The sequence below is a fragment of the Ceratotherium simum genome, chromosome 23 (assembly GCF_057802395.1).
Source record: "Ceratotherium simum simum isolate JZ-2026a chromosome 23, ASM5780239v1, whole genome shotgun sequence".
NCBI lineage: Eukaryota > Metazoa > Chordata > Mammalia > Perissodactyla > Rhinocerotidae > Ceratotherium > Ceratotherium simum.
In genome coordinates this window covers 2,286,571-2,299,409 of record NC_141922.1, presented here as the reverse complement: position 1 = coordinate 2,299,409, position 12,839 = coordinate 2,286,571, and the positions used below count along the sequence as shown (strand labels likewise).

Genomic DNA, 12,839 nt, shown 5'->3' with positions numbered 1-12,839 from the left:
GCCCTTCCTGGTCCGAGGGGAGATGGTCCCCGCAGTGGGAGGGCGTGGCTTGGCCGCCGGGGCCCGGGCACGGTGGACGTGGCAGCCCGAGGCTGGGTAGTCTGAACAGCCGAGTCCAGCACAGGGACAGCCTGGCATGTTGGGGGCAGGCCCCACGGCGTCAGGGTTGGGAAGTCCCCCCGGGGCAGGCGCCAGAGCCCCACACGGACCTCTGGGCACCAGCACCACCCAGCCCCAGGATCCAAGGCTGGAGACAGAGGAGGCCATGAGCAAGGGTCCACTTTGGGCCAGACCCAGAGACTTCTGCCAGAAGCTAGCCCCACATGCAACTCCTTGTGTTCAGATGCGGGCGACTCGTCTTTGGGCCAAGGGGTCACCATCCACGTGGGGGGCTACAGGCATCCATGGCTGAGCCCCTCCTGGTCCTTTGGGCCTAATCCTGAAGCAAGAGGGGGCCTCGGGGAAACCAAGGTCCACACCATCCTAGGAGAGAGGACCCTGGGCCATCTCCCCGAGACCGACCTCGGCTGTCCACCAGGGTGCCGGGGCCAAAGGCCTCCTACGTGGAGAGGGGACAGGGCAGGTCCCCCGAGGGTCTTTGGGGGGCCTGTTAGAAATTCAGATTACCCTCTCCTGCAGGCCTCAGGTGTAGCCCGGGAATCTGCATGTTTAACCTGAGCTCCTGGGGCTGAGGTGGCCATGAGTGGAGTCCCTGGACGTTTGGGGCAGGAGACACCCCCCACCGTGGCTCAGAGCCCCTGAGTGGGGTGGCTGCTAGAGAGACTGACCCTGGGGAGCTGAGGCCTGGGCAGGGAGGGGCCTCCACAAGAGGCCTTTTGGAGGAGGCTGGAGGCAGGAGGGCTGGGGAGGGAGGGTGGGGTGTGCAGGATGGGCCTGCAGGCTGAGCCGGGGCTGGGGCGCCCGCAGCGCCGGGGGGAGAGGCGGCAGCAGCCGTGGCACCAGGCTGCCAGGCTCTCCTCCAGCCCCACACTTCAGTCACGATTTTGGAAGGCCACCTCCGCGGACAAGCATGGAACTGGCCTCAGGCGCTGGCACCACGTTGCCAGGAGAGGGGGTGGCCCTGCTGCTGGCCGGCTCCCCCGCGGCGTCCTCAGTCATGCTCACCACAACTGCTTGGGGCCTCGGGCCTGGAGCAGCTACTCCCCCATGACACTGGCCATCTCAGAGCCTGGGCAGGGCCTCTTCCAGAGCACGGAGCCCTCTGGAGTCCCGGGTGCTCCCTGGTTGACAGGTGGGGACCCCAGAGCTCCAGGGACTCCCAGGACCAGCCCCTCCCCAAGGCCGTCAGGATCCACAGACCAGCCCCTGGTCTCCCCTGGACCACCCCACTCCTGCCTCATCCCCACCTTTGGAAGGACACTCAGCCCCAGTGGGGTCCTGAGCCCTCCCTCCCCTGGGCCCGGCGACAGCACCGTGCGACAGAAATAGAGTGAGCCGCAAATGCGACTGAACATTTTCTAGACGCCACCATAAAAATAAAGAGATGAGATTCATTTTCATCATATATTTTATTTAACCCAATGTATCCAAAACATTACTCAGTGCAGGAAGTATTCCAGCTCCGGGCAGGTGCTATCAGATGGCCCCTTGTCAGGTGTGCAGAGCTGGGGAAGAGAGCATCACTCATGGCACATGACAGGGAGGCACCGCCCTGCCCTGTCCGAGCCGGGAGGCACAGCCCCACCCTGGGAGCCTGGTCTGGTGGGGCCCAGGGCTCTGCAGTGGGATGAAACCCCCTCTACTTTCTGGCTCTTCAGAGCCCCCAGCCCCCATGCCCCGCATCCCTTCCCCAAGTCCCCCGCCGGCCTGCTGGGCTGGGACATGGGAGGCGGGAGAAGGGAGGTTGCGGTGGTGGCGGCTTCAGGAAGGCCCAGCCCCCGCGGCTCTCCTCTCCCACCCACGCAGCTCATCAGGACTCCAGGCACGGAGCTCCCGGGTGGGCGGGAGGCTGGATGACGGGCGGGGGCTGCTGTCAGCGCTGTGGGCACAGAGCCCGGGCCACCCGCTCCACCCTGGAAGCCCCTCTCCCCTGGGCCCCCTCCATCCCCTGTCTGTGTCCCAAGAGCCAGGGAGGGCTCTGGCGATTTGACAAAGGCCCACGTGCAGCCACTGCAGAGACAGGGAGACGGAGGTGAGAGGAGGGGGAAGCCCAGGGGACAGCAAGGACTTGTCCCCAGTGGGTCTGTGAGAACCAGGCCGGCGTCAGGCACTGATTCTGATAATGAACTTGGCCTGCAGCTGCGGTCACTACATCACCCCCGGGGAGACTGAGGGCCGCACGGGAAGTGAGCTCCTGAGGCCTCGTGAGGGGGGAGGCTGGGTGCAGCCAGGGCGCCACGCGCCCCTCAGAGATCAAACGGGAGGTGGAAGGGGAGGGGCAGCAGTGAGCGCAGCAGGGACAGCCACGACCGGGCTGATGTCAACCAGGGCCAGGATGGGGACAACCGGGAGGGGCGACCGGGAGGAAAGCGAGGTGGCAGTGTTGGGGTCGTGCCCCTGGTGGGGCTGCTGGGATATCATAGGATGTGGGCTCCAATGCCTCCCTCCCCGGACCTCCTGGTCCCCGTCATGAACCCAGGGGCCCTTCTCAGGTCCCCACCCTCCCCACCCACCCCACCACACACACATGCACACACACCCTACCCCCCCCCCCACACACGCACACACACATCCTACCATACGTATGCACACACACACCCTACCATACACACGTGCAAGCACATGTACACACAGACATGCACAGCCTACCACACACACATACACACACACAGACCCTACCATACACACTCTACCACACACACACAGACACACACACCCTACCCCATATACACACTCACACATGGACACATAGACCCTACCATACACACCCTACCGCACACGCACACACACATCCTACCACACACATACACATAGACACACAGGCATGTACACATACACACACAGACACACGCACACACAGGTACCCCTGAAACCCATCCATCAAGGATGCTGTGGGTACCACAGCCTGGTTCCCATAGCAACACCTGGATGGAGGGGGAGGGGAGAAGAGTAGAAATGCAGAGAGACACTAAATAAAGAACAACTTCGAAAATTGAGCGAAAATTGAGGGAGAAATGACGTGGAGGATGGCCCAGCCCCGGGCTGAGCCCTGTCCATCGCTCACATAAACACGCACTGGCCAGTGCTGGCCACAGAAGGGCCCTGCCGGCAGAGGACAGGCCCATGCAGAGTATCTGAGTGGCTGAGTCGTGGGGGTGGCCAGGCCGGCTGTGTGGGAGGCGTGTCTGAGGGCCAGGAAGTGCTAGCTGGTCTGGGGTCCTCACGTGCCTCCACCTGTCCTGCGATGGGGAGACCTGCAGGGATGGGAGCGGGGCTGTGACATGGGTGATTTGTTCAGGGCTGACTTATTTGCTAGGACTCACTGGGATGAGAGCGAGCACCATGGGGGGCTTCCTGGCGGAGGCAGCCCAGGCATCACCTGCAGATGATGGGAGGATTGGGGCCACAGTGGCAGAGGTTGGCAGGGGAAGGTGTGACCAAGCAAAGCCACTGGGAAGCGTGTTGGAGTCCCAGGTGTGGGCTGCTGCGGGGGAGGGGTGGCGCAGGTGAGGCCCGTGAAGGCCAGGCCAAGGGGCACCGAAGGAGTCTTGGGAGCAGGGGTACCAGACGGCCTCACGAGTCAGATGCGGGGGGAGGCATTGTGGTCTGGGGGCCAGAAACTTGAGTCTGGGGTGGGTCCTAGCCCCAGACCCTCGGGCGTGTCACCTCCCACTCCCAGCTGAGAAGCCTCATTGCGTGTCCGCCCTTCCCACAGGTGCCCACCTCCCGCCCAAGTAATCCCAGCCCAGCCTGCGGGAGGGTGCCCACAGGAGTCCGCCTGTGCTGGGCAGGAAGCCCAGCACAGCAGCGAGTTTACCTGCCCCAGCTGAAAGGAGCAACCCCCGTCAGGGTCTCCTCGCAGGCTTCAAAGTTCCTCCTAACCAGGACAGGGCTCCAGGAGATGGAGGGTCTGAGTGCACCACAAGCTCCTGCCTCATCCAGGAGTCAGAGGAGAGCAGCGTTTCTGCTCCCCAAGGCCAGGGTGAATGCTCACGGACGAGAATTCATTGCATAAGTGGTTCTGGCACTCCTCCTCCAGACCAGGCCCTGTTCCGAGGGCTGTTGGGGCACAAGCCAGCCCACAGTCTAAAACCCCTGGCCTCCTTCTCACCCCCGGGCCCCTCTGGCTGGGAGGTGTCAGGACTGCCTGTGACGCCCTTGTGGCCCTGGGGCCGCCGTCTCCTGCAGTGGACAGAACAGAGCCCCTGAGGGGGCTGTGACCAGAGGGGGTTCTCCTACCGCCGCGGCTGATGCCCTCCCCTCCAGGACGTGGGTCCCCCTCGTCCCCGTTTCCCTTGAGTGCGGAGAAACAGACTGACATTTTCCGGCAGAACTGTGCCAAGCACCAGGGCAAAACAGAGACAATTATGAGGATAACAGGCTAAAAATAGCCTCCTTCGCGGCCCAGACTCCTGCATGGAGACGCCAGACGAGCCAGCAGGAGTGCGGAGCCCGGGGCCCTCCAAGGAGGCGCAGCCGCCGTGCACCAGGGCAAGGAGTGGGCCACAGGGCTGGCACAGGGATCTCTCTTGTCAGGGAGCACCAGGCAGCAGGATGGGGAGGGGTGGGGAGGGGCCACAGAGGTGGCACCAGGGGGCGGGTGCAGGGAGGTCTCCTTGGGTGGGAGGACAGGAGCAGGGCTTTGGAGGATGAATAGGAGCTTGGCAGATGGTGGCCATTCCCTGTGGATGCGGTGCAGGTGGCAGTTTTGTGGCTCCCAGTGGGACATTCAGAGAGGCAGGAAGGGTGGTGTCAGAGAGCGGCCTCAGAGGTCCCCGGTCTGGCCCTCCCTCCAGAGCTTCGTGGTTACCCTCGGAGCGAGGAGCTCACTGCCTCCTCGAGGAGGTGCTGTCTTTGGGGAACAGCCTCTAAGCAAGACTCCCCTCCTCTGGGCACCTGAGCCAAGGCTTGGCAGGCTCTGAACGGGGCTACAGCTCGGAGACAGGACAGTGGCTGGCACCCGACACTGCCCTTTCCAGCTGAGCCCCCAGCAACCTCCACAGCTCCTCCCTCGGGTCAGAGCCAGGCTTGGGGCCCAACCATGGACATGGGAAGGGACTCGGGGAGGGACACCTGGCAGCCCCAGCCCTTTCGGGGCTGAGCCGAGGAAGCTGCACTCAGAGGTCATGGAGACGGGCCTGTGTCCGAGGTCTGGGGCTCCCACAAGGAGGGCAGGTCAGAGGGAAGGGGTGCCTGGAGGGGCGCCCGTGGACAGAGGTGGGCGGCTGGAAACGGTGAGTGAGAGCCAGGCAGCAGGCGGGGCCTTCAGGGGAGGGCGATGGAGGAGGTGCGCTCCTAAGGGATTCTGGAAGGACAGCCTGGCAGGATGGGGAGGGGCCCTGCAAAGCCGGCGTCGAATTTGGGCTTTATCCAGAGGTGGCAGGAGACCCTTGGAGAGCTGGGCCCAGGAGCACCCCGCTAAAATATTTTATTGTTTAAGCATCTTTTTATTCCGGAAGGGGTTCTCCAGGAAACAAATGAACACAAAGCAAACACAAAGCAGACCCAGTGGACTGCCCACCTAGTGGCGATGTGGGGGGTCACATGTGTGGGACGGTGGACAGCACGAGAGAAAGGAGCAATCCGAAATCCCAGGAAAGAACAACCGCGGTATAAGGGAGGAAATATACCCACAGGCCTCTGCCCCGGAGGATATTCAGGCCAAGACAGTCGAACCCTGAAGGTTCAGTGAAGGGAAATGGAGACCTGGCCCGCTGGGGAGAGGAGGGGCGTGTCTGGCTCAGAGACATGGTCCATGATGCCTGGAGGTGGCGAAAGGAGAAACAGGGAGCCCTCAGCCAGCTGGCCCTAGGGGGGTGGGGCTGGCTGGGGCTGGCAGGGCCTGGGCTGGGGTCAGGGAGGCCAGGCCTTTCCTGGGCTCCCAGCTGGCACCGGGGGCTGTCATGTGACGGGAGGCCTGGGCTTCAGCTGGACTTGCGGGTACAGAGAGAAGAGCAGGACCGGGCAGTGGGTGGGGGAGGCCTGGTGACAGCAAGCCCCGCCCTGCCAATGCAGTTCCCCCTTCTGGAAAGGCCGCCCCCACCCCACCACTCCGCAGCCCCGTGGTCTGGCTTCAGCTTCTGCCCTCAGGCCACGCTGTTCTCACCGAGATCCCCGAGGTGGCCTGAGGGCAGCACTGGCATTACCTGGTCCTCTGGGGAGGGGTCAGTTTGGAGTGGCTAAGAGAGGGGAGCTCGTTTGGATGGGCAAAGCGACTCCCATTTCGGGCTACAGAGAGCAGGAGAGAGCAGAGAGGAGAGGTGGGACCCCAGATGGGCCGGAGAAGGGAGAAGGCTTGCTGCCTGATCCCACCTTCTCCCTGGCCCAGGGCTCAGCCTGAGGCCACAGAGATGCGACGGAGGGGTTTGGTTCACCTGGCGACTCCCTGCCCCTCTTGGGCCTCGGTTTCCCTGTCCACAGGAGAGGCCCTTCAGCTCTGAGCCCCATCACAGACTGAAGTGGTGGCTGAGGACCAGAGGAGGCCCCTGCGGCTGCTGCGCCATACCTGGGCCTCCAGAGCCAAGGGCTGGGGCCGGGGCTGCCTGGCCTGCCTGGCCTCCCTCCTGGAGGAAACAGGCTAATGTATGCCTCCCCGGCTGCCGTGAAAGTAGGGCACAAGCTGGGAGTTCCGGCAGCGTGGGAGAGCCCCTCAGGCGGTGCTGGGCTGGTCTGTGGGGGATCCTGGGGGGAAGGGGGCCAGAAGAGAGGAAGAAGCACAGGGGAGCCTCCTAATTCAGGCCTCGTCTGGAATCAAGGGTCGGTGGGCAGCCAGGCCCAGGGGTCAGTGGGTGACCGGGGCCGGGGCTCAGGAGCCACCTAGAGGAAGGTTTAGTGGGTGGCCAGGGCCAGGGGTCAGTGGGGGAAGCAGATTGCCCTCACTAGACAGTCCTCTGACTTCAGCAGAACCAGTGCAAACTCAGGGCCCCCCTGAGTTCCTTCCCCCACAACAGGAAGAAAAGCAGGTTTTAAACCAGGCAGCCCCAAGTGGAGGAAGAAGCCTGGATCTCAGGTTCAGACAGATATGAGGTCAGCAGCAGCTGTTCAATAAAGTCGTTATTTCTAGCATCTTCCAGGTGGCAGGCACGGAGAGCAGGAGTCTGGCTGGTTCACTGCAATCCTGGGCAGGTCCCTGTTCCTCCCCCAGCCTCAGTTTCCACACTGGGAAGATAGGGCTGTGGAAGGGAGCACATCGTGGGGGATCCTGGGGTGCCCATCATAGGGGGGCTGTCATAAGGGGCTGTCATAAGGGGGCCTGTCATAGGGGGCCTGTCATAGTGGCCCATCATAGGGGGCCATCATAGGGGGCCGTCAGGGGGGGCCGTCACGGAGGGAAGTCGTGGGGAAGCTCCTCCGTGTCTCCCTCTGCTGGGAAAGCTGGTGTTGCAGCCCTGCTTTGGCAGGAGGGTGGCTTCCTGGGGGAGGGGAAACACCCACTCTGTCCCCAGAGAAGGGAGAAGGGAGGGGCTCACCTGGGAGAGGAGGCAGAGCACTGATATCCCAGCCAGACCTGCCGCAGCCTCCTGGGCTGGCCCACGGGGAGCACTTGGGGGCTCACCGTGGGGAGCCGCCCGCAGCTTGTGTGTTAGGTGCCCCTCGCCTCCTGCCTCCTATCTCAGAAGGAAGCAGAGCCCAGACAGGCTGGGCATGGGGTCCACTGAGGCAGAGGGTGGGGCCGGGGCGGGACGAGGGGCAGGCCGGGAGCACACATCACACCTTGGACCCGGAGTTGTCCCCTTCCAGGCCCATGGGCCTTTTGAGCCCTCAGGTCGGGGAGCCATTGGCCGTGCCCCCCCACCGGGGCACAGACAGTGTCTGTTACACCCCTGCCGGGTGGCAGGTGCCATCCAAGTCAGATTTCCACAACATCTTTCCTGATGGGCCGTGAGAGCCCATCTGGTGTGAGGGCCCTGCTCCTGGGGCGCACCCACAGGCCAGGGCCGGACGCTGCCTCGGTGCGGACCGGCCGCTCCAACAGCACCACTGACGGGGGCTTGTGAACAGCTATTCCTCACGGAGATCGGGGTGCCTGCACGGTCGGGAGAGCGCCCGCTTTGGGGTCCAGACTTCTTGCTGTGTCCTCACAGAGGTGAGGGAGCTCTGTGGGGTCTTTTTTTTAAGGGCACTTATCTCACTCCTGAGGGCCCCCCCACGACCCTCTCACCTCCCAGAGGCCCCACCTCCTAACGCCACCACATTGTGGGGGAGGATTTCGACTTGTGAATTTGGGGAGACGCGTTCAGGCCACAGCAGCCTCCCCCCCTTCACTTTCTCTCCCTGACCTCCCCCCACACTCAGGGCCCTTGGCCCGCCTCTCCCTCCCTCCCTGCCCCTCCCTCTTCTCCTTGTCCACATCCCTTCCCCATCGCACCTGGGTGCCCATGGACATCTAGTCTGCTCACCCCCGCCCCCCAAAAGCCACCCCTCCACTAAGGGCCGTGCACCACAAGACTCAGTGTGCCCTTCGGAGAAGGGACACTGGGAAGAGGTGTGGGGCCACTGGAGCAGGTTCCTGGAGTGTGGTCTGTGCTCTGGGGGAGGGGCATGCCCTCCCGAACCCACCGACTCCTTGCTCCACAGGGAAGGGTGGTGGAAGCGGGGCTGGGGTGCAGAGTTGCCATACTGAGCAGAGCCCTGCCTTCCAGGGCGGGAAGGGAGGAGCTCGCCCAGCTCGGTGCCCACCACTCCTCTCCTCTCTCCTTCCGTCTCTTCCTGTTCCGCATCCGCCCTCTCCACTCCCTCGTCCCCGACACCTGAAGGAATCTCACGTACTCGGACGCCCTGGTCCCCTCTCTGGCTCTGCAAAGGTAGGGGTGGGAGGACAGAGAGAGGGAGACCGGGAGAGACAGAGAGAGAGACAGAGACAGAGAGATGGGGTCAGAGTGGGGGGATGAGACAGAGGGACAGGGTCAGAGAGAGGCAGGGACAGAAGAGAAAGGGCAGAGGAGTGGACCGGTAGCCATGCAGACCCAGAGATGGCCCCAGACAGGCAAAATGGACAGCGAGAGCAAAGGGAGCCAGATAAAGAGCCTCGGCGGCCCGCAAGCAGAAGACGGGGGATGAGCCACAGAGCCGGGGCCTCGGGGCGGGGGGCAGGGGGCAGGCGAAGCAGCTACACAGAGAGGCCTGGGCAGCTGCTCACGGACTCGCCCACGTGGGAGCTCAGCTACAGAGGCAGGCTGCCCCGGAGCTCCGAGCACGGGGACAGCGGGCCTGGCGGGCGCCACCCCGCAACCTTGCTTGGGGGGAGGCTCTCGACGTCCTCGGGGTGCTGAGTGTGCCCAGGACCAACTGCTTAGAAGCCACTTTGTGTTTTTAAATTAGTGCTGTCAAAATTACAAATCCCCAAACCATGCTCTTCCTTCAGAGTTTGAACAACACTTGAATCTTATACTCTCATAATCATTTTCAGGGAGACTTTGAGGAATGTTTGCTCCCATATATGTCTTCAAACCTTTTAAGCTATATCTATAAAGTTAACATAGTCTAAATTAAATCTACTTTTCAAACACTTTGTCTGACTTTTCCAAATACTTCAAAAGTTATTTTAAACTTATTAAATTAAGCTAAAAAATATGGTAATTCTTAAGCTCTTTCTAACGTTCCAATACTATATATAAACTTTCATATGGTTTCTACCTAAAATCAGAAGTCTACACCACCAGCCCAATTAGACATGTGACGGTGGCCTGACAAGGTTGCTCTGTCACTTCTAATCAGCCACATTGTCTTCAACGTTCAAGTGCTTAAAAAATGAAGCATATACAAATTGTTGACAAAAATAATAACATTTTGGGTGTGGTTCTCTTTTAAATTTTTATACTAATCTTAAATCCTCTTGGGGTTAAAAGTCCCTTACAGACTAGGAAGAGTCATGTCACCTGTGAAGTCACCTGGGAACAATCCACACGACCACCCTCACTTCTGACACCAACTGCAGAGTCTAGGGGTCCAACCCTGAGAAGAGGCGCATGGGGCAGGGCCCGGGGGCTCCAGACTCGAGCTCCTGGGTGTCCTCTCCCTGTGGGGTCCTGGGCAGCCTTAGCTCCCCTGGCAGCGATGTGACAGCATGCGGAGTGTGGCCAACCAGGGAAGCCCCCAGCCTTGTGTCCAAGGTCTTTATCAGGGCCTCCGTCGCATAGACCCGGTTAGCCACCCCCATGGCCGACCTCAGTCTCTGGTCCCCTCAATCAGCCAGATCCCCTTGGGCAAAGTGAAGATCATATCACCTCAGATAATTTTCAGGGCCCAGCCCCGTGGCCGAGCTGCTAAAGTTCTGTGGGCTCTGCTTTGGAGGCCCAGGATCACGGGTTTGGATCCCAGGCGCGGACCTACTCCACTCACCAGCCATGCTGTGGCGGTGTCCCACATATAAAGTAGAGAAAGACTGGCACAGATGTTAGCTCAGGGCAATTCTTCCTCAGCAAAAAAAAAAAAAAAAAAAAAAAATTCAGTGTGGCTTCTGTCCTCTGGCTGTTCAAGGAAGACCCCTCGCCCCCACCCCACACGCTGCAGGCCCTCTGCGGTTGGGTTGTGGACGTCTGACTGCACTCCCTGCCATGGGGTTCGGTGGCAGTGACGGCCCCTCTCCTGAGCTGGCCTTCCCCGTCTCTTGGCCCTGCCTGCTGGCAGCTGCCCAGCTGTGGCAAAGCGCTGGCTTCAGCCAGCAGACGGACAGTGGCCGGGGGGCGACAGAGCACTTGGAGGGTCCTGAACGAACAGGTGGCGCCCGGCCACCAGCCATAGGCTCATGTGACAGAAAGTAAGTGGTTTTCTCTGCTGGGCCTCTCTGTGGCAGCCTGGGCTCCTGCTGACGAGTGCACTCTCCTGAGCCCGTTTCTGTGCTGCCGTTTCTTAACCAGCAGGGGTGCTGGTCCTGCACTCGGCAGCCACACGGACGGGACAAACGAGACCTGTCTCGCCTGAGCTTTGGGGGCAGCAGCGAGAAACATCCTGAGCAGGCACTCAGGCCCGGTGCCCGGCCCCCAGCCCACTCCGCAGGCACCTGAGTCACAGAAAAGGCAGCCTATGCCCGCCTGGCACAGAACTCCCCAACAACCTGCAAAGTAAGCCAGTGGGGCTTCCTGGTGGCCTCCGCCCCCAGTCCCAGCCCTGCTCCCCAGTGTGAGGCCAGCCCAGCCCCTCTCTGTGCCTCAGTTTCCCCACCTGCCAGTGAGGAGATGAGACTGGCTGGCCTGTGACATCTGGATGAGCAGGTCGGGGAGGGGTGGAGAGACGCCCGTATCCGGAGCACCCTGAGGCTTGGGCTGTGGGATTCATGACACCTGCCGGAGGGTCCTGGCCCCTCCACCGCAGGCCACGCCACCTCGTGCTGCCCTGCGGCCTCTTTTCTTGGGGCACAAAGACACAGCACTGCATCTCAGATTGCTGAGGAGTTCAGACAGCCTGTTCCACAATCATCCGACTACCGGGAGTAAGTTTTTGTTAAAAGGAAAAAGCATCCACTGCTTCCGGCTTTTGATGTCAGCAGTAGGATATCTCCGGGAGAAATTACTGCCTCTCAGACATCACCATGGTGCCCCAGTCTCCTGTTCCTGTCGATTTCCTCTCCCCATTCTTGTCAGTACTTTCGTTAATTAAAGGAATAAAAGTGAAGACTAGTCGGGAGGCAGCCCTTTCCTCATGAAGCCACCCCCAGGGCCCTGCCCTCTTGCGTGGCAGGTGACCACATTTCCTGGTGGCAGGTGGCCCTCTGCCCCCTCGCTCCTTTCCTGCCGCCCCAGGTCTCTCCGTGTCCCAGTGGTGGTTCTCAGCAGGGCGGGCCTAACGAGATGGCTTGGCCGAGCAGAGCAGCGCCTTCTGAGGGGCAGGACCTGCGCTGGGCCGGTGACAAGCACCTGCAGATGGCTGGGCGGTTGTGACGCTCAGTTATATATGTCAGCCTGGCTAGGGCGCTGTCCCCAGGCATTCAATCCAGCCCTGACCTCGGCGTCGCCCAGAAGGTCTCCGTAGGTGTGATTGAGCTCATAATCAGCTGACTCTAAGTAGGGAAGATCGTCGGAGAGAATCTGGGGGGCCTGGGTCAACCAGTTGAAAGGCCTTAAGTGCAGGGTGGAGCCGACCCTGGGAGGAAGGCCCGCCTGCAGGCGGCAGCTCCGCCTGGCCCAAAAGCTCCCGCCCACCCTGTGGGCTCGGACTGCCCCGCCAGCCCCTCAGCTGGTGAGCCAACTTCTTGGAGCGAGTTGGGCTGTCCATCTCTCACATGTCCCGCTTCTCAGTGAACACTGGCTGGTACAGGAGTCCGAGCCCCTCCAGGCCATCTCTCCCTCCCCGTTGGGGACCTGGAGTCCCCTGCTGAGGCAGGGGAGAACACCCATGGGGCATCGGATGGCCCTCATTTCAAAGTTCTTGAGCCCCTCACCGTGGATGGTTTGCCCGTTTGCAGATGAGGAAACTGAGGATCAGAGAGACCACGTTAATGATCCCGCAGCCAGGACTTGCCAGGGTCCCCTCCCAATGGGGATCTAGCCTTGCCTGGGCCCCTGGGGCTCCAGAGCCTGAGAAGTCCCCCTGGGCCTGCAGGCATCTCTGTGGGCTGAGCCCCGTAGCAGAAGAGCTCCCAGGACCCCGACCCCGCACACCTGCAGGCAGTGGTGGGAGGGCTTACAGGGGGACAGCCCTCAGCTCAGCGTGACAAGGGCTCCTCTGAGTCACTCTCTGCTGGCTGCCTCAGGCTGGGGGGCTGCAGGGGCTGGCTTCCG

At 61.7% G+C, this 12,839-nt stretch overlaps 1 protein-coding gene across 1 annotated transcript in view; it reads right to left on the bottom strand.

Moving 5' to 3' along the window:
* LOC106801890 (maestro heat-like repeat family member 5) overlaps positions 1-12,839 on the bottom strand; it is a 71,076-nt gene that overhangs the window by 56,861 nt on the left and 1,376 nt on the right. Inside the window, exons 4-6 of the mRNA XM_087447100.1 lie at positions 12,500-12,719; positions 12,063-12,201; positions 8,680-8,916 (exon numbers count right to left, since the gene is read on the bottom strand). Coding sequence (XP_087303226.1) covers positions 8,680-8,916; positions 12,063-12,201; positions 12,500-12,719 — 596 coding nt within the window. The remainder of the gene's footprint in view (positions 1-8,679; positions 8,917-12,062; positions 12,202-12,499; positions 12,720-12,839) is intronic.